Here is a 21,697-nt window from a genome sequence, read left to right as displayed (position 1 = left end):
GTTCGGGCCTGGTTATGACCCTATTGAGAACTCTTTCAGCCTGACAGCGCTGAGGCCAGGTTTTTCCCCCAGACCCTGCGTCACAATGCGACGGTTTATGAGCTTGTAGATTGGCTATTTTCAACCCCCCAACATTTAACACAAATCTTGTATGAGGGTCCAATGGCACCAAATATTTTCAGATGGGTGTCCGTGGCCAAAGAAGTTTGAGAACCACTGTTCTAAACTAGTTGTTTTGTGTTCTTTAGAACGGCCATCATGTCTAAGGCCACGGTCAAGAAGCTGCACTGGCGCTCCAAGGTACTGTCTCTCTGTCATAGTATAACACAAATATAATCACATAATAGAATGGGATGCATATTCAGTCACATCTGTGTTTATTTCTTTCATTCCTTTCTTCCTTCTTTCCTTTCCTGCCTTCTCTCCTTCCTTGTTTTCCTTCCCTTTCCCTCCCTCTCTCAGGTGCAAGAGAGCTTTGTACCATTGGGCGGAGCGTCAGGGGAGCTGGGCTTGGCTGTGGGCGGTGGGGCGGATTATGGAGAGTTCCCTTTCGTCACGGCTGCCCCGGGGGGTGGAGCTACAGTTGGTGATGTCATCCTAGAGATTGGCGGGACGCCTGTACTGGGCATGACACTCGGCGATGTCAGAGGGGTCCTTAACTCCTGTCCTCATCCAATTAGAATAAAGACTGTCTCACCAGGTGAGTCTACAAGAAATAGGGTGTAGTCTCACTCTAGGAACTACAGAACTCCTGCTCAGTCCCTGGTACCATTGAACTGCTCAGCATGCATTCTCCTTGGAGGCCAAGTAAAAACCTCTGCATGTTATATGGCCACCAAGAGGCCGATTTATGCGAAACCCATTACTCCTACAGATTTTGTCCAAACATCATGCACATCGCCAGTACACTCTATAGTCATGTGATCAAGGCTGTTTGTCCGTTTTGCACAAAATGCCAACACATCATGAATGCAGCACCCGATTGTTGGGAAACTTTGCATGCACATTCCCAACACAAAGAAGAACAACACTTCATGTTTTGGCCTATAACTCTTGAACCGTAGGTCATCAAATCAGCATTATGCCATGGTGTGTTTTCTTCAAAACACACTTTTTGCTACTACTCCGACAGAAATCGGTACACATTATCTCTGGGGTCATGTGGCCTTGCAAACGAGGAGCGATAAAACGCGCCTATAGTTCATTTTCAATGAGACCTGTGTTTTTGCTCGGAGAAGTGCGGTCCCGTGAATTTGTTGCACGTGTGCTCGTTTTGTGCACGCGCCCGCGACTCACCAGACCTGGATTCCATTTAGCTTTTTTTATGCTTGCGTTGTCTCGCCCCTCTTGAGCAGACCTGTAGCAGACCTGTCGTGGATCCAGGCAACAACGTGTGCGTTCCTCGGTCCCCATTTGCAAGGCCCTTAAGTCAACATTTTCAGATCCCATTCCAATATGCTAAGACTGCCTTCCAAAGTTGGCGGGCCCTGGGTAGCCAACCAAGCCTGGTTGAGACTTGTGTTCCGAGGAGCACACTTTTCTAGTTCATACTCGCAGTTTACCAAACCGAAAAATGATAATATTTAAATTGTCCATGAATAACAAAGAGGGTAAATCTACACATGAATAACCTAAACAATAACGATTTAATCAGCTTCTTAGGGTATGTATGTACGATATATGACAAAGCTGTGAATAGACGACAATGACATAGATCGTCCTTGGGGATTCTGACAGGACTTCTGTCATTTCCAGGGTGGCCATTTGGTGATAACTGAGTCTCGTATCATACATCAAAACGTGCGCGCGTGCATGTGTGCCCCGGATAAATCTGTTGTTGGTTCTGTATGAAACGGTGTAATACCTTCTCTCTCTCCCTGTCTCTCTCCTTGTCTCTCTGTCCCTCTCTGTATGTGTCTCTCTGTAGGTCTCTCTCTGTGTAAAGACCTCAGGTTATTTCTCAGTAAATGTTTCACTCCATCCTCCATGGACAGTCAACTCCAACAGCTCATCAGAGAGAACCTGTACCTGAGGGCTGTGCCTTGTACGTATACGCATGCACGCACACACTGTAGACAGGCACAAACACACATACACACACGCACACATACATACTATACTGTGCTACACGCACGCACGCACACACGCACGCACGCACACACTGTACACAGGCACAAACACACAGACACACACGCACACATACATATACACACGCACGCACGCACGCACGCGCGCACACACACACACGCACACACACATTTACACAGGCTTGTGTTGTGATGTCCATAATGTCCGATGATGATTTACTTGTGCATCTTCTGATGACTGTAGAATCTGATCCTGGATGCAAAGCGGCGGGCATGTAAAAGCAGGGGCGTGGGCTTAGTTTTATAGGCATGCCTCTTTGCATACTTTGCTATGCAGTAATACGTGCACTGGTTCTCCATATATGCCACACCCTGTAAGAAGGGAGCGCATGGAACACCTACGGGGTTCTGAGATGGTGGCTTTACATGGCTGTTGTTGGGTGCAGAGACCTGCATTCATCATTTGACATACGAGTTTTGTGGGTATTGATGGTTATTGGTCAGTCCCATTCTCTGGTATGCAGTTAAAGATATTGAACAGGTGTTGGGCCAGTACACAGCTATGTCTGACTCCAGTCTGTATAACAAAAGCAAGGTTGTTCATGCTGTCATATGTCTACAAAAGCTATGAGCAACACAGTTTGCTATTCACTGTATTTTTCCTGAAGCTGTTGTGCCACAATATCATGTCAAACATCTCTCTGTCCTTTCTAAAGCCACACTGCCCTTTCCTCCTTGACGATTTCAGCTGCGACGTTATCAGATCCATCAGGTTATTAAGTTTGACTGGATGTGTAGATCTTTCAGGGTAGGCTGTTCAAGTGTTCAGGGAGCTCCTACAGTACAGCCGTTGGTTGGCAGGGTGTTAAAGTGCTCAGTCTAGTGCTCCACTGTCAGAGCCAGGTCCATGGTGAGAATATTGTTCTAACAGATCTAGTGGCAGAGAGCCGTTCCTGTACTATGCATCGTAGAAACCCTGCATGCGTTTCTAACTTTCTATCTGCATGAGACTGGATTCTTCTGGCCTTCTGAATCCCTCCACCTTTTCGAGTTTCTATGGCCTCAGAGCGGAGGTCTTCAGGTGTTGCTAAGGTTGGGGTGGCTCTGTGTGCCTGGGCAGTGTCCATAGAAAGTGTCTTATGATTGGAGGAGCGCTTTGGATAACATGTCCATAGTGCTCGCATGTAGCATCTATCTAAAAACAACTTTCTTAACCATTAAAAATTACTATTTTCGGGATAGAGATGCTCTTTGTATTCTTAGCAATGTCTGATCGGGGATGGAAGCCTGAAAGAGTTGACTAAATGCTTTAGAAAGCAGGTGAGAAAACAACAACATCTGAATCATGGCACTTATTTGTAGACTTATGCCACAACTTATTTTCAAAAAGGAAATATAAATTGTGAGTATCAACATTATGAACAATGCAACTTTAAAGATGATGTCACTGACCTGTGTCCTGTAGGTACAACCAGACAGCCGCGAGAGGGGGAGATCTCAGGAGTCGACTACAACTTTGTCTCCATTGAGGAGTTCTTCTCTTTGGAGGAGTCAGGAGCCCTGCTGGAGAGTGGCAAGTTCAAAGGTCTGAAACAAAAGCACACAAACCTTTACCTTGTATCATTCTTTATCACTCAGACCCACTTAGAGTACGCTTGTGAGAGCACCAACATGACTAATGTAGCTCAATTGGGAATATCAAAACAATTACCTTTGTAATAGAACACTGGGAGTATCCACATACACAAGGAACCTGGCAGAGTCTACCACGACCATCAGCCGGAAGCCGGAACGTCTGAACAGCTAGTGGGAATACCACTGAATGTTGGACAAAACAGGATAGATGTATTTAATGTACATACTATCACTGTAACACTCTACATCTCCTTCTGTGAGGACGTGCACATTATTTAAAGACCATTGTGAGGTATCATGACAAAACATGGTTCACCAGTATGTTCACCAGTATGCCGGTGCTTAGGACTATGGGCCTTATTTATCAATGGAGTGTATATTCTGTCTACTCTTAATGTCGAGCTTGGGTTTTGGCGTCCGCCCACGTCAACGTGGCATTTATCAAGTGATCCTATACAGCCTTTGCGTAAATTTGGTCGGAGCTTTGATAAATGTCACGGCTGAAACCGACTGTCATTTAAATAACACCCCCTTAAATATTCTCGAAACGCCCCGATTTTACGACATGAACAACTGGAATACAACCAAACAAACGTGTGGAAAACCTCTCGCCTCGCTGCCTGTCATGTCCGCCCACACACGCACCTATTTGTATTTGCAAATGTGCATTCATTTATTTTGGCACACTGGAAAGAATCAGCAGTGTTTGCCAGTAGGACTATTCCTTTGTACAACCTTTGTCAAGTAGTAGGCTCCATGAATCACACATCACAGTTACATCGTCATGAATGGAATAGGTTTGAATAGAGTGTGTGTTTCTACTCAAACTGTCATTGATCTCATTCTGACCTCGGACAAATCCAGAATCTCCAAGAAAGGTGTTATTGTATGCGGGCTTAGTGATCATTTCATGATATTCTGTACCCGCAAAAAACAAAAAACAAAGTCTGGCTGCCACAAAGCAGTCATATCAAGGGACCTCAAAACCTACTCTAGTGAGGTCTTTAACCAAGAATTGGAGAGTCTGGATTGGTCCGATGAGCTTAACAGCACACTTGTCGAAGAAGCTTGGCTTGGCTTCAAAACCAAATTTACATCAGTACTGAACTACATGGCTCCTCTGAGAACCATCAGGGTCAAAACCCGCTCGGAGCCATGGATGAATTCGGACATAATGACTGCAACGAATGCCAGAGACAAAAAATGCTCTGAATTTCTAAAATGCAAGTCAAAGCTTGCCAAGCGCTTCAACAGGGGTCTCCAAGCTCAGCTGGACAACCTAAAAACCCAGCGAAACAGGCTAAGAAATAATGTTACTGCCATGATCAAATCCGCCAAAAGTAACTTTATTAATAATAAAGCTGAGGAAAACAAAAACAATCCTCGAGAGCTCTGGAAGCTACTCAACAACCAATTAGGCTATAGTCAGAAACTGAAAACCAGGTTTTCAAACATAAACATTAAAGCGAACAACACTCTCATCACTGACAAGCTTGATGTGGCCAACTACTTGAACATCTTCTTTACAAACATATCAACAACGCTGGTTAACAATCTGCTCTCCCAATCTGGGCTCTTTGGTGTAGAGCACATTAAAACCTTCTACAGAAACCTAGGTGTTTGTAAAGACGATTTTAAACTAGTTATGGTAACAACTGATGAGGTACTTAAGAAACTGAGTGCCCTCCAACCCCACAAGGCCACTGGCCATGACAATATTCCCTCCAAATTTCTCAGAGACTCAGCCATCTCTATAGCTCCAATCATCACCCACATAGTAAACCTCTCCATCAAACAGGGACAGGTCCCCCTAGATTTCAAACTGGCCAAAGTAACCCCCCTGCACAAGAAAGGGAGTAAATTAGACCCCGGCAACTACCGCCCTATTTCTATTCTAAGCTCCATCTCGAAAGTGATGGAAAAAATAGTCTATGAACAGGTTGAAAAGTATCTTGCCACTAATAAATTATTGTACGAGTTCCAATCTGGCTTCAGAACATCCCACTCCACTGACACATGCCTTCTCTATTTGAGCGACCACATCAAACAAGAGGTGGACGCTGGCACTGCGGCATGGTCATGCTGGACCTCCAAAAGGCTTTTGACACCGTGAACCACTCCATACTGGTTAACAAGCTAAAAGCAATTGGTTTCGATAGCACATCAGCGAGCTGGATGCAATCCTACCTGGAGGGGAGAGAACAGATGGTGGAAGTGAACGGAACACTGTCCCCCCCCCCCTCCCAGTGAGCTGTGGCGTTCCACAAGGAAGCATACTAGGGCCTCTACTGTTCCTAATATATGTAAACGACATGACTTCAGCTTGTGACTGCAACTTGTTCCTGTTCGCAGATGACTCGGCACTGCTGGTCTCGGACAGGGACAAAATGCAGGTTGAAAATGCCCTCAGCTCTGAACTCGGTAGAATCTGCACCTGGCTCGCTGATAACAAACTATCTTTACACCTGGGAAAAACTGAATCCATTCTCTTTGGATCTAATAGTAATCTCAGCAAGGCAAATGGCTTCTTGGTTAGAGTGGGTGACAATGTTATCACACGTAAAGAGGAAATTACCTACCTAGGTTCCATCCTGGAGGCTAATCTTTCCGGTGATAAAATGGCCACCAACGTAATCAAAAAAGTCAACCAAAGAACAAGATTCCTTTACAGGATCTCCTCACTGGTCGACAAAAACACCTTGAAGACCTTAACAGGAGCCCTTGTACAAGGCTTCTTTGACTATGCATGCACCTCCTGGTACCACAGCACCTCAAAGGCCCTTAAAACTAGGCTCCAGACCTCCCAAAACAAACTGGTCAGGCTCCTACTTGGCCTCACCCCCCGAACCCACCTCACCCCTGCCCACTTTGACAGATTGGCATGGCTTAGGGTCGGCGACAGAGTACAGCATCTTGCAATGGGTCTGGTCCACAAGATTCGATACTCCACCAAGATACCCATGTACCTGTGTAGATACTTCCTTAATGTTAACGAAGTCCACACCCACAACACCAGAGGGAGTGCAACGAACCATGTTCAACCCAGATTCGGCACAAACAAGGGACTAAATTCTTTTCGCTCCTATGCCACCAAAATGTGGAACGCCCTACCAACAGTCATTAAGACATGCGAATCCCTTGACTCCTTCAAAACCGCTCTCAAAGGGCACCTACGGATGGCTGCAATTCGAAACTGGCCCCCGTAAAATCTGAATCCCCCCCCACCGCCCCCCCCCCCCCTTTTTTCCCCTCACTGTATATGTTTCTTTTCCCTTTTTACCTCCATTATGATGAATTCCTGTACTGTTCTTTGTCTATATAGAAGTGTCTATTTGTACGTCTCTAAATGTTTTGATGAATTGAACATGGTGGACCCTGTTGTAAACAAGTGTAATGCTTAATTGGGTCGTCCACTCACAGTTAACAGCCTTTGTATTGAGTTTGTGCTTGAAATGTACTGTAATTCTGCAAACTGTTAATACAATTTTCAATCAATCAATCAATTGTAGGATCTTAATTTAATACATTCCTGAGAAGTGTGCATGCAGTGCACGTTAAAGCACATTAAACTAGTCACGTACACTCTCCACCTGATCAGAGTGGCTATTTAAACTGCTGCCTATGCCTGCTCATTCCTGGCTCTCTCTCCTGCTGTGCGGTCGTCGCTGCTGCCGCTCAGCTCTCTGCCTCGCTGCTTACCTGCTGTGCTGCTCATGAAGTTGTTTTGCAATCCCACCGCCTCCCCAGAATCCACCTGTAGGCTCTGTTTCTAGATCCCCCTGGGGGTCTTAATTCATTCCCTGTATAGATGAATTATATTCGGCTTATATCTCATCTAAAATGTATATTCTTATTCTACATTTTATGAATGGGGACAGAGCCCTGACGACAATCTATGCTTCATATATCTATATGCTCAATTATGCTTAAAAAAAAATATTCTACATTCATTCTAAGAGTTGAAATATGTTTAGATGCCTGTCAGCTGGTCAGACAATTCTGCTCCGCTTGTCTGTGACAGAAAAAGGGTGCAGACTAAGCTCCCGACCAGACGTGAGTTTTGTCAATGTCCAGTTTGTGGGTGTAAATCACGTTGATAAAGGAGGCCTGTAAATCTAGGAATAGATACAAGCAGAAGAGCTTGACCCCATGTCAATCAGCACAGATGCCCACCAGGGCTGTGTTCTCTCACAGAACAGGTAGGATAGAAAACCAGCAGCACAGTGGTCTTTGTAGTACAGATCATTACTTATTATAAAAAATCATCATGACTTTGACTTGACTTTGTTTGTGTCCAATCTCAGGGAACTACTATGGTACACCCCGGCCAGTCCACATCGGACCAGAGAGTCCACCAATCACCTACCAGGAACACAGAAACCTGCTGAGAAACTTCCGAACACGCAGCAAGTCACTGAGCAACCTGGAGAAAGCTGTAGGAGAGGAAGGAGAGAACAGTGAGGAAGACAGTGGACTGTCTGGTAACACGCACACACACACACACACGCACGCACGCACGCACGCGCACACACACACACACACACCCACACACACACACACACACACACACACACACACACACACACACACACACACAGTTTTCTACTGTTGGGCAGCTCTACGTAATCAAGTAGAGGTATACAGTATTGTCTATAGTGACTTGCTCAAGGCTACTTTAATAGTTTAACATCACCTCAGAGAAACATAGACAAACACACGCACGCACGCACACATGCACGCACGGTCGTACGCACACACACACACACACACACACACACACACACACGCGCGCGCATTCATGCATAATTGCATATACTGTACCACTTGCTATTGTAGATTTCAAGAGACGGCACCGGATTTCTCCTACCATCCACTTGCATTGAGTTGCTCACCCAGTTCATGAGGCGTTTTCACCCCTTCCTCCGGGTTGGAAGTGCATTCTGGGTTGGTTTTGGGCCATACGTGAACGTGCCGGGCCGAAAACATGAACAAGCACGTGTTGAGTATTGGCTCGTGTTCATGTATGGTCCAGTGCCGCTCAAGCTGCAGTACCTACTTTCGGCCAACATGTCCATTCCGCTTCAATGTTTTTTCTCGGTGGCCGGGGCTTGTAGATTTCACTAATAACGCTCTGTTGACAGCAGGGTCTGTTGGAGTCATCAATGCCCCGCCCACCCTCCTGCCTCTCAGCCAATCATGGGAGTCATCCAGAGTGGGCAGCGGGGGGGCAGAGAATGGAGCGGGGAGCATCTCGACAAGCAGAGGAGGAGAGAGAGAGCGGGGGGGACCCCTGCCCGAGAACTGGGAGCTGGCGTACAGCGAGTCAGGAGAGCCTTACTACATAGAGTGAGTTCAACTACGCTATCGAGTTGTACTCAGTTCAACCACACCATGTAGACGAGTTGAGCTGCAATCATATGATGTAGTGGAGTTTAACTCCAACCATACAATGTGGTCGAGTCAAACTTGGTTCCACCAAATGATCCATTGTTGTTGAGTTGTTATTGGTTCAACAAGACAATGCTGTTTAATTGCAATATATGTAAAATCTTAAGTGAATTTTGGTTTACAAAAATGTAATCAGTGTTCCAATAATGTTGATAATAACGTTTGTCTTTCAGTCATATCTCAAAGACGACCAGCTGGTCGGACCCCCGAACCCAGAGCAGAGAGACAGTATCTACTAATGAATGTAAGTCTGTCTGTCTGTCTTAACCCATTTTAGGCGGGAACCCCTTTTGGTGTTAGCATTATGTTATGCTTTAGCTATTGAAAAATAGCAGATCTACAAGCTCATAGCGCGCCACCAAGTGGCACGCTACGAGCTTGTAGGTCTGCTATTTTTGAAAGATCAAAGAACGACTGACATAGAAACATAGCTTTTTCAGAAAACTGTCAGGATGTAGAAGACATTTTTAGAATCTGATCTCAGGTCAAAATGGGTTAAGGCCTCTTCCATTCACAATCTACTGTCCTCCTACTCTAATGTGCCCTGCCCTGCTCTCTTGTACTTCCATCTACTGTATAGTAATAGATTCTTCTCTCTCTCTCTCTCTCTCTCTCTCTCTCTCTCTCTCTCTTCTCTCTGCTATAGTACCAGAATTCACAGAGCAGCCCAGTCAGTTACTGGGATATTCCGTCCACACTCGTCTGTCTAAAGGTCCCAGAGGTTTTGGTTTTAACATCGTAGGAGGAAGTCGGCCCAGAGAGTTCCTTCAAGTGTATAGTGTCACGCCTGGAGGTCCACCTGTTTTAAATACAGGTAACTATTACTAAACACTGTACTACAAGTAATACTACTAATAATATCAATAATAACAAGACAACCTAGAGGTGTGCATAGTTGAGCTACAATGCCCTCTGGTGGACAAATAAATTCACATAATACATATACATTATACTGTATAGCAGGGGTCGGCAAGTACGTTTGACCTCGGATCAATTATTTTCTATGCCATTACCCGAGCCAGAACACAATAAATTGCCAATTTAGGAACTATAACATGCGACAAAAAATAATACCTACAGTATAACTTCTATAAAAGTTACAAAATAAAGGTGTGTGGTATAAATACTGATGGACTGTAGTCAAATGTTACAGGTGCAGATTGAAATGCATCGTGATTTACAGGTTCCATCCTTGAATGTGGCACTTCATCAAAGAGTTCAAAAAGAACATTTTATCTGGAGACAATCATACTCCCCTTTTAACAAGAGCTCTTTCATGGTTCAAGGTCTCTTGAACAGATATGAACTGGGAAACACAGTTTTGGTTTGTTTTCAACCAAGAGTCTAAAGAGGAAAGTTGATTGAGGAAAGATAACTATATGTTCACCCTACCCGCTTTCATGAATGTAAAGATATTGATGTCCATATCTTACACATTGTGACCTTGTAGAGCCACTTGTTTAGGTATATTCACCTGACACCATTGTATGAAACCCAGGACAGTAAGTGCATGCAGCATTACAATGGTACTGAAACAAACTAGACAATTGATGTATTATGTGATTTTCACATATCGTTCATATATACGACACGCATTAGAGCCTATACTACCTTGCCATACTGTACATTACATCATAGATAGTAAGTATGTCATACTGCAGTAGATGACTACATCTACTGCCTTTCATTTACTGGCTGTAGATGATTCATGAATGAACCTTCTCTTTCCTCTCTCTCTCATGTCCAGCTGACATCCTGGTGTATTTAAACGACAACTGTGTGTTGGGACATTCTCATAAGGAGGTGGTAGAACTGTTGAAGTCAGTCCCTCAGGGACAGAGTGTGGAAGTGGTCCTGAGGAGAGGCTACCCTATGCTGTACAACCCTGATGGATGTCCCAAACAGACCATGGACACAGTGAGTACACACACACACACATGCACGCACACACGAGCGCACACACGCACACACAAATACATACGCACGCGCTAATTTGTCACGTACATGAATATTAGTTACAGTACATTGTCACGGTTGGAACAAGGGGCTCCCTTTTTAACTCCAAATAAGCTGTGTAAGCTCCACAGGGGGTTGTGAGTAAACAGATTAGTTGCTTAGTACATCAATTGAAGTAAGGTCAGATTTCTGTATCACACAAGGACTAAACAGTCCTATTTTCCGCTGCAGCCTTAAAGCTCACCTCTAGACTCTCCCTCGCCCCCTAGGGCTTTCACAAACTGGCTTCTTCGTCGATATTTTGACAAGCCCTAATTGGACTGCTTGTTAGCAGAAAGAACAAGGCAATAGGCAGGCACTCATCCTTTCAACTGGCGTTTGACTATGGAGCTAATAAGATTTGTACAGTAAAGGTGTTTGCTCATAGGACGCGTTTCTTTCGCTGCGTTTTGCTTATCCGAAATCCGCAAACAAAATACGTCACGCAAAACATCATTGCACACCGAGTGCGATGCGTATATTATTTATATTAGTAGCAATGTTTTCGCATAACAAAATTCATTATTTTGAAAAAGTTTAATACAACACAGAGCCTTTAGTGGGTCCCTGCTTCACTAGAAGTTAATTGGATGCGATGCCCCCGTATTTTTCTCTCTCCCCCTCTCTCTATTTCCCTCGCTCTGCATTCTTCCACTGCTTTGTGTGTGCGACTGTGCGTGCGTGTGTGTGTGTGCGTGCGTGCGTGCGTGCGTGCATGCGTGCGTGCGTGTGTTGTGTGCGCTGCTGGCTATTTTCACAACCACTTGGGCCTCCATGTCTTTGAAGTCTGCATGTTGTTTTTCATAAAGTACTTTGTGCTCTTCAACGAGATGATCAACTTCTCAGCGCAGATCATGTTGGTATGGAAGGACACAGCACTGCTCAAAGGGTCTATGTGATCATGTTGGTATGGAAGGACACAGCACTGCTCAAAGGGTCTATGTGTGATCATGTTGGTATGGAAGGACACAGCACTGCTCAAAGGGTCTATGTGATCATGTTGGTATGGAAGGACACAGCACTGTTCAAAGGGTCTATGTGATCATGTTGGTATGGAAGGACACAGCACTGTTCAAAGGGTCTATGTGATCATGTTGGTATGGAAGGACACAGCACTGCTCAAAGGGTCTATGTGATCATGTTGGTATGGAAGGACACAGCAATATTCGGCGGCAGTTTGCAAACATGATTGACATTACGTGAGGTAGATCATTTTTTTCCGTGCTCCTGACAAATCAACAAAATAAGCATTTTTTTTGGGCCGAGCAGTTGAGACGAATAACAGTCTAAAGCCCAAACCACACCAAAGGGTCGGGTTGGGACACAATGGTTTTTAAGGTAGACCACACCAATGCAACTCAATGAGTTGCAAAACACACCAATGCAATCCAATTGCATTGGTGTGTTTTACCTTAAAACGGTTTTGTCCCAACCTGACCCTTTGGTGTGGTTTGGGCTTTAGTCCACACTAATTATCCATAATGTATAAATTATGGATAAGGGGTCAGGACAGCTAGGCCTTTTCGGTGAGTGGTCAGAATACATTATGGACTTGAACTGTTATTCGTCTCAACTACTCATTTAGAAAGAATGAGTTGCCTTTGTCCGAGGCTTAAAGGTATTTAAATAAATTCTATGTCCATGGGAAAAATGAATGGGAAATTCTCTTCTGGGCCATGAAAGAGGGCGGGACTGCAATGCTCTATGGAGTGAATTATTATTGTATTTCTAAAATAAATACAATATTTAAGGTGTTTTTATTTTTTTATTTTAGTTCTAGAGGGCAATTATAATGTATTAATGAATATTTGTCTTATTAGCCAGGGATCCTTTTAATTCAGAGGCAAATTATTAATCACTAATCATTAATTTAATCCCGAGTTGGTGTTGGCTAGACCTCAATCTCGCAGCAACTAAATAATTAATCACTTTGGCTTTCTTTTTTTTTTTAAACATCTGTTTATTATGAATTTTTTGTATACAGGCATTTCAGTAATTACAGTTACAGATTGGTAAAAAAAAATAGCAGAAACATATAAACAAGACAAGACTTACAATAAAAAGAGACAAAACATAACCGTCAAAGAAAAAGACAAAAACAATAAAATAATAACCGACATGGCTGATGACTACACCGCACTCCGAGGACAGAAACATCACAACACAATCTAAAAAAACATTTACAGTAATTAGATGACATTACGGGGCAGAACAATATCGTTTCAATCACTTCAGTCCAACACAGCAAGCATCTCAATAATGGGTGACCAGATTCTTTGAAACAAGGGTTCCCTTTTTGACAGGGTAAATCTAATTTTCTCCAAATGCAGCACTCCTCCCAGCTCCCTTAGCCACATATCAACTGTCGGAGGTTTATCCGACTTCCAGGCCTGTAGTATTAACTTCCTAGCTAGCAGTGTAGCGAGCGAAATGGCCCGTGCCTCATATTTGTTCTGAACCTGATCTGGTTCACTTTGGCTTTCTGTCTTTCATTCTGTCCCTCTTTCATCTAGACCCCAGTGACCCCGACTGAGCCCCCCATCCCTCCCCGGACGCCCCTCAACTACAGTCACACTCTGGATGCTAATGGTGATGCTACAGGTGACATTATTCATTGTCTCCTGGTCCTGAAAACACAACACCTTCTTTACTTTCAGAGTAGAGAATGTCTGCCCTAGCTACAGCTCCCAGCTACAGTACAATGAAATGTGAATGGAATCAGTTTTAATTTGCATTTAGAGTTACAACATTCTGCCTTAATGGACTGTCTGTCCTCTCCTCTCTCTTCTCTCTCAGTACCAGCTCACACTCCACCCTCATATGCTGCTCAACCACTGACCAATGGACTCGCCGGTCCGGCCACACCAACCTCCCCAGACCCGCCCACTGTGGGTGTGGCCTCTGTGCCCCCACCACTCCCTCCTGACAGGACCATAGTCAATCACAGTGACTCTGATGGAGGTCTGTCTAACAGTGGAACACATAGGTAAAATATAATAATAATAATAATAATAACACAGTGACTCTGATGGAGCTATGTCTAAGGCCTGACTCACACCTTCGCAACAGATTGATGTATAGCTGATGCATGAGACTTATTGACTGATGCAAGCTCACAATGCATTTCACAATGCATTTCCAATGGGAGACACAACATTTGTGTTGTATGAGGGGGTGGGGGGCAGTCGAAACACAGCCGAAAGCCGTACAACACAAATGTTGTGTCAAACCATGTGACTTCCATTGGAAATGCATTGGGGCAAGATGTAAACAAAGTAACACACCCTTTGTTTACATCTAGCATCCAACAATGTTGTATGCTAGATGCGAAGGTGTGAGTGAGGCCTAAGGCCCTCACCCAGGGCAAATTAATGCAGAGTGTGTGATTAAAAAAAGGGTATATAAATAATTGTCTCCTCTCCTCTCCTCTCCTCTCCTCTCCTCTCCTCTCCTCTCCTCTCCTCTCCTCTCCTCTCCTCTCCTCTCCTCTCCTCTCCCCTCCCCTCCCCTCTCCTCTCCTCTCCTCTCCTCTCCTCTCCTCTCCTCTCCTCTCAGGACCTCTCTGATTAGCTACAGCACCAGTTCTCTCCCTGCCCCTTCTTCCTCTTCTTCACTGTTTCGACGGCAGAGCTCCAAGTCCTCCGAGAGCGACCTGTCCTCTTTCACTCTCCCAATTATCTCCTCCACTGCCCACACACTCTCCAACCTACCGTTGTCACATCCAGAGAGCAGCACGCACCCAAACGCCCTCAACAACACCACCACCGACAGCAGCACCGCCCACCCGCCCACAACCACCGCTCCCGCCGCCCCCACCCAGCGTCCCCCGATGCCTCAGACAACTCTCACCCTCACCCTCCCTACAGAGACCCCGCCGTGTGGGTTCAACGGATGCCCTGCCAGCAATCACCACCAACAACCTCCATTACCGCCCCCCTGCACCAACAGACCCAGCCCAGGCAGGGCGCCTCCTCTGGGGGCAGTTTCGGCGGGGACGGTCCCCGAGTCGGGAGGAGGAGGAGGAGAACTGGTCCCGGTGGTCGTAGGGAGGAGTGAGCTGGGCGCGTTGGGGTTCAGTGTGGTGGCGGGGGGGTCGGGAGGACATGCTGTGTTGGTGAAGATGGTGTGGGACAGACAGCAGTGTCCCTCCCTGCAGGCGGGGGACCGTATACTGAAGATCAATGGAGCGGATATAGGAGGACTCACAGTCACACAGGTTACATGCTAATAATACACACACGCACGCACGCACGCGCACACACACACACACATGGAGGCATGGCTGCACGCACACATGCACGCTCAAGATCTGCATCAAGACTTAGTTATTTATTCATTCCCATCTGCACGAATCAGAAAATGAAATTGTGTTTCTCCTAAGAGACAGCAAAAGAAGGAATAGTGCAAAACTCCATATCTAAAGTAAATAAATAAATAAATAAATAAGAAGCATACCACTGCTATTTCATAAATATGTGCATATCTAGAATTCATATAAACAGTTATATAATGCATAAAAATGCATATTCAGAGTTCATTTTCAGAGTTCCTGAAATGCCTAGTGGGGGGAATTAATGAGAGATGACAGGCTGTTTTCTCTTGGAGTTCAGAAGTTTGACTGCCTGGGGGGAAAGAAACTGTTTTGCAGCCTTGCCGTTTTGGCACGGAATGCGCTTGTATCATTTCCCCAGTGGCAGGAGGGAGAACATGCCGTGAGAGGCCAGGGAACAGTGTGAAGTGTCACTGATGATGTTCCATGCTCTCCTTGTGCATTGCACACATCTTGCACAGTTTAGAGTGACAGTGTCAACAACCTTTTATGAGCTGATCCACATTGTAGTAGGATTCTAAGCTTACGGTACGTTTACTGAAAGAATCTCTGCGGCAATTTGGCAGGTTTCATGTTTAAACCTCAGGGAATAGCTGCTATCTGCTAGTGTACTGTTACTGTGTTACTGTACAGTATGTGCAGACAGTGGTTTCATGACTGGAGATATTAACACCTCCTTTGTTGTGCGTTTGTTTGTGTGTTTCAGGTCCAGAGAATTCTACAGGACCACACCAAACAAGGAGAAGTGGTTCTACTGGTGTTCAGACCAGGTACATTTTGTTTTGCCAGACACGCCACTACAGTCCTCTGAACTAAAGACAAAAAATGACAAACAACCTCATATCTCATCAGTCTTCGCACAGCCGACTAGTCATAATAGCATAACATTATACCCGCTAAACATTATTGTGGTTTAGAGTAATGCAGTAAATAGAATTTGGGCAATGTTTTTAGCACCATCTGCTTGACATTATGTACAAGTACCCCTCTAGTTTATCTTAACATGAATAATATTATTCAGCGTCATTCACCGCTATGCAACATGGCACTTCTTCCTACCTGTCTACTGTTTGATTTTGTTTCTATGTGTTCGCACTTTTAAGGCTAATGTAATGTTTTTTGTCTACAACAAAAATGGGTAGCTGGTAGCTGACTGGATAATAGGTGGACCACATACATGCATCATCGCCAGTTAAATTCTTTACACTTATGTCATTAGGTCATTTACAGGTAAAACACTCGCTCTCTCCCTTTCTCTTCCAGCTCCTGTCTCTTCTCCAGTTGTCACGCCCAATCTCTACAAGCCCCTCCCATTTCCACTCAGCCCAGCCTCTAACCCCGCCCATTCCGTTGCTTCCAGTCCGGCAGAGCAGGGTAGGTAGTTACTAGACTGGGACCAACTCCCGTCTATCTCCATGTCATCAGGCGGGCAGAAACCAAAGATGTGCTCCTCTAAAATAATTCTCCTCTACCAGATTAAATGAGTGCTTTGATGAATTTGATCATGTTTCTTCAAGTACTTCTTGGAACACTTGTGTTTGTCATATCCATCTTTCATTCCAACTCGTACCGCGAGTGCTATCAGAATTCATGTTGGGGAACAAAAACAAAGTGGCTCCACAAAAACACCCTGTAGATCAGGGATGTCAAACTCAAATACACAGTGGGCCAAAATAAAGAAATTGGTACAAGTCGAGGGCCGGACTGTGTTTCAACACACGGGCACCGCGGTCATGAGGACGTCCCAGGCAAACAGCAAAAAAGTAAATGCATTTAAAACTGAAAATGCATTATTATTAAGCTCAGTTTCCTGTTCTATGATCCTCTCCAAGCACTGCTTTCATAGTATGTGATATGTGCCAATGCACTCGCAGTGCATTGTCGGACTTGTAGTATTATGGTGGTCCGTGCAATATACCAGAGGGCCAGTTCTAATACTAATTAAATATAATTCCGCGGGCCAAAGATAATTCATTCACGGGCTGATTTGGCCCCCGGGCCTTGAGTTTGACATATATGCTGTAGATAGTCGTGGCCTAGACCGGATCACACTGGTCAGTTCGGACTTCAGACTGAAAACCAGGCTTTCCTCTGTGAGGTGTAGCGACATTTCATGTAGCTTCATGCATGTGATGAGCCTCTGTGTGTTGCTCTCTGCATCTACCCAGCTGAACTCTGTTCTACTCTAATGAGCCTCTGTGTGTTGTTCTGCATCTACCCAGCTGAACTCTGTTCTACTCTAATGAGCCTCTGTGTGTTGCTCTCTGCATCTACCCAGCTGAACTCTGTTCTACTCTAATGAGCCTCTGTGTGTTGCTCTGCATCTACCCAGCTGAACTCTGTTCTACTCTAATGAGCCTCTGTGTGTTGCTCTCTGCATCTACCCAGCTGCACTCTATTCTACTCTAATGAGCCTCTGTGTGTTGCTCTGCATCTACCCAGCTGAACTCTGTTCTACTCTAATGAGCCTCTGTGTGTTGCTCTCTGCATCTACCCAGCTGAACTCTGTTCTACTCTAATGAGCCTCTGTGTGTTGCTCTCTGCATCTACCCAGCTGAACTCTGTTCTACTCTAATGAGCCTCTGTGTGTTGCTCTCTGCATCTACCCAGCTGCACTCTGTTCTACTCTAATGAGCCTCTGTGTGTTGCTCTCTGCATCTACCCAGCTGCACTCTATTCTACTCTATGTTTATGTTTATGTTTATTTATTTGATATGGACATAACAATCACATTGCTCATTGCACAGTTGTACAATTAGTAGATGCATCATTTACAGTGTGTTAGCACATGTGCTAATTTTCACCACTTGTCCACAGGAGACTTTTCTAAAAAATACTGGGACACTATAGTTTAAAAAACACCCAATCAAGTACAAAGAATTATACATTCTAATAATAAAATTAGCCTCTGTGTGTTGCTCTGCATCTACCCAGCTGAACTCTGTTCTACTCTAATGTATTGCATTCTGCTCTGTTCTACCAGCCTCTCCTCTAGCTCTGGTTCAGAGTACCAGTTTCCTGGACTCTGTACCAGTAACGCTCACCCTGGAGCCTCGTGATTGGCTGGGAGTGGAGGAGAGTGCCGGAGGACCGCCCACCGCCAGAGGGGGCGGCCCGACCCTGGGAGCCACGGCCAATGAGGGCAGAGGAGCGGGGGGAGGGGACAAGATGGTGGAGGTGGAACTGAGGAGAAGGCCTGGCGAAGGATTTGGATTTGTCATCGCCTCTCAGGAATTAGCCGAAACGTGTAAGTGTTATTATCATGCATATCATTATATTTCACCTGTTGGGGCTTAAAGATTCTCCTATAGCCCACCAAGGAAATGTAGTCTATGTCCTGTGTGTGTGTGTGCGTGTGCGTGTGCGTGTGCGTGTGCGTGTGCGTGCGTGCGTGCGTGCGTGCGTGCGTGCGTGCAAGTATGTGTGTCTTCTTGCATGTTGTACCGTATGTGTGAACGTGTGTCCATGTGTTACCTGACGAAGAGCTGTAAAACGTGTGCGGACTGCCTTCCATTTCCCTGTACGTTTTTGTTCAGCACCTGTAGAATCTTAGAGATGTGCGCATACTTCCCTTTGGATTCTATTTTGAATGTGTGTCCATCTCTCTCTCTGTATGCTCACCCCTCCCTCCTTCCCTCCCTCTCTTTCTGACCACGCCCCCTACCTCTCTCTCCGTCTCTTCTGCTCAGTGTTGTTTGACCGCTCAGAGCCACCACAGACCTCACATGACCACGACAGTAAGACAGAAAGAAAGACTTAGTCAGAGAGTGAGAGATAGATAGATGAAAGAGAGAGAGAGAGAGTGTAAAACATAAAGGATAAATAGAGTAAAGAGAGGGAAACAGTTGCAGAGACGAGAGAAGGAGCGAGAGAAACAGAAAACCACAGAAACAGCAAGAGAGACAGACAGACAGACAGCATGTTGGATAGGATTCAGTCTGCTCTGAGGACAGCCAGGGAAGCCAAACGTAAATATGACCTGTTTATCTCTCCTGTGTGTATGCCTGTCTTTGTCTTTCAACTCTTACCACTCTCACTACCTCCATCTCTATTACTCTCTCCCTCCGTCCATCCTTTTGGGCTGCTGTGTCGTGTGTGTGTGACTGTGTGTGTGACTGTGTGACTGTGTGACTGTGTGTGTGCGTGCGTGCGTGCGTGTGTGCGTGCGTGCGTGCGTGCGTTTTCAGCAGGTTGTGGTCTTAAACCATTCTCATTCCCTTTTTGTCTGCTGTACAGTACAGTATACTACTCTGCTTTATTTTGTTCTATTCTGCTTACTCTTTGATTATGTGCTGTTCTATTCTCATGTAGTTTATCAGAGAAGGGAATGCTGGGGAAATCGTTTCTACTCCACTGACCTGATTCTCTGCTGCCGTGTGTGTGTGTGTGTGTGTGTGTGTGTGTGTGTGTGTGTGTGTGTGTGTGTGTGTGTGTGTGTGTGTGTGTGTGTGTGTGTGTGTGTGTGTGTGTGTGTGTGTGTGTGTGTGTGTGTGTGTGTGTGTGTGTGTGTGTGTGTGTGTGTGTGTGACACTGCGCGTGTGTGTGTGTGTGTGTGTGTGTGTGTGTGTGTGTGTGTGTGTGTGTGTGTGTGTGTGTGTGTGTGTGTGTGTGTGTGTGTGTGTGTGTGTGTGTGTGTGTGTGTGCATGAGTGCGTGCGTGCACTCCTACTTTCTATGTCACATTCACAGACTGTCTGGAAGTGTGCTCTCTTCCTCTGTCTCACTGTTGCATGCTGTATATAGTTATGGTACGTAGAGTTGTGTTACGCGCGCAGCCTGTGTGTGTGTGCGTGCATGTGTGCATGTACGTGTGTGCGTACACTATATACAGGTATTACAGACGTTCACAATAACTTCATACAGGTCAACTTACTGCACTGAGACATTATTAGATTTGACTATGGGATCCATAAGTAAACACATTGTATACAGATTACAGACTCACTCCAAACACACAACACAGAAAGTTGGCTGAACTGCTGACACTGCAGCTGGGAGTCTCCGCGGAGATAAAGCTTCACCTCTCTCTCTCTGTCTCTTCTATCTATCTCTCTCTCTCCCTCACTCTGTTTCTCTCTCTTTCTATCACTCGGTGTGCTCTGTGTCCTGGTGTTGTCAGATTCATGGCCCAAGCTGCGCGGTGTAAAACGATGATAAGGTTGTCATGGAAATGGGTACAGTCAGACGTGTTGGAATGTTGCTCTGGAATGTTCCTACGAGTACCAGTATCCACTTTAGACCAGTGGACTCGCATGCTTTACTTAAGTAAAAGTATCAATACTGCAATGTAGTCCCGTATTCAAACTGTACAAAATGTATCGGCAATAGCAGTACACCAGTTAATGCCAGTAATAACTTCATAATAACCTTTCTGGTTCTATTTCTGTCTGACACATCCTTTCCAGTGAGGACCTCTCTGTCTGTCCTCTCTGTCAAAAATGATTGACAAACACTGAGTCAGCGCTCTAGTTATATCAGAATTGTCAGAATTATGTTGTGCTTCATGACATATCAGCAGTGCGTGCGTGCGTGCGTGCGTGCGTGCGTGCGTGCGTGCGTGCGTGCGTGCGTTGCTCAGAAGAGCTCAGGCTTATTGTACTGTGAAATTAGACACACACAGTTACAAAGTCTCTCTTCTGCTAAACATGTGACAGAACAAGGCATTCCTACAGTTCATGCTCATTGGTCCGTTGGATTCACTCTGAACTGATTCTCTAAGAGAGATAATATTACCATCTGTATACTGTTATTATATATACTTATCCAAGTTAATTAAACCACCTCAGACACATGGTCAACGTACTATACTATGTCTGTGTATATTTGTATATACAAAGTATTGGAAACAACAACAATCAAGTTGTTATTGAACAATGTTATCGCTGGGTTCATAAGCAAGCGACACCGCCGTATGATAGAATGTGAATAAGGCTCTAGACATCGATACTGTAGTGTACAAGATGTTTCTTCCCATGGGCAACTCTATTGTCAGGCTACATATTCTTTGACCAAATTGGACTTCCAATGTCTCTTGCTCGTTATGGAAGGAACTCAGACCTAATTGAGTACTGCACAAGAGACATGTCCACTTCAATGTCTCTTGCCCCTTATGGAAGGAAGTCAGGCCTAATTGAGTACTGCACAAGAGACATGTCTGATTCCCTTTTGGCTATAGTGAGTAAGTATTCATCTATTTAGGTCTA

General features: G+C 45.1%; 1 protein-coding gene across 1 annotated transcript in view; it reads left to right on the top strand.

Annotated features, from left to right (window-relative positions):
* Positions 1 to 204: 204 nt before the first annotated feature.
* magixa (MAGI family member, X-linked a) overlaps positions 205 to 21,697 on the top strand; it is a gene marked incomplete at its 3' end in the record, with an annotated part of 31,992 nt that continues 10,499 nt past the window's right edge. The window contains exons 1-15 of the mRNA XM_079514110.1: positions 205 to 300; positions 463 to 700; positions 1,928 to 2,044; positions 3,553 to 3,672; positions 8,027 to 8,203; positions 8,864 to 9,068; positions 9,344 to 9,414; positions 9,817 to 9,984; positions 10,918 to 11,087; positions 13,679 to 13,766; positions 13,962 to 14,151; positions 14,721 to 15,381; positions 16,202 to 16,265; positions 16,759 to 16,869; positions 18,479 to 18,748. Coding sequence (XP_079370236.1) covers positions 259 to 300; positions 463 to 700; positions 1,928 to 2,044; positions 3,553 to 3,672; positions 8,027 to 8,203; positions 8,864 to 9,068; positions 9,344 to 9,414; positions 9,817 to 9,984; positions 10,918 to 11,087; positions 13,679 to 13,766; positions 13,962 to 14,151; positions 14,721 to 15,381; positions 16,202 to 16,265; positions 16,759 to 16,869; positions 18,479 to 18,748 — 2,692 coding nt within the window. The 5' untranslated portion in view covers positions 205 to 258. The remainder of the gene's footprint in view (positions 301 to 462; positions 701 to 1,927; positions 2,045 to 3,552; positions 3,673 to 8,026; positions 8,204 to 8,863; positions 9,069 to 9,343; positions 9,415 to 9,816; positions 9,985 to 10,917; positions 11,088 to 13,678; positions 13,767 to 13,961; positions 14,152 to 14,720; positions 15,382 to 16,201; positions 16,266 to 16,758; positions 16,870 to 18,478; positions 18,749 to 21,697) is intronic.

Source organism: Electrona antarctica (genome assembly GCF_951216825.1).
Source record: "Electrona antarctica genome assembly, chromosome: 2".
Lineage (NCBI taxonomy): Eukaryota > Metazoa > Chordata > Actinopteri > Myctophiformes > Myctophidae > Electrona > Electrona antarctica.
The sequence above is the reverse complement of the archived record's forward strand: the minus strand, read 5'-3'. Positions and strand labels throughout refer to the sequence as shown.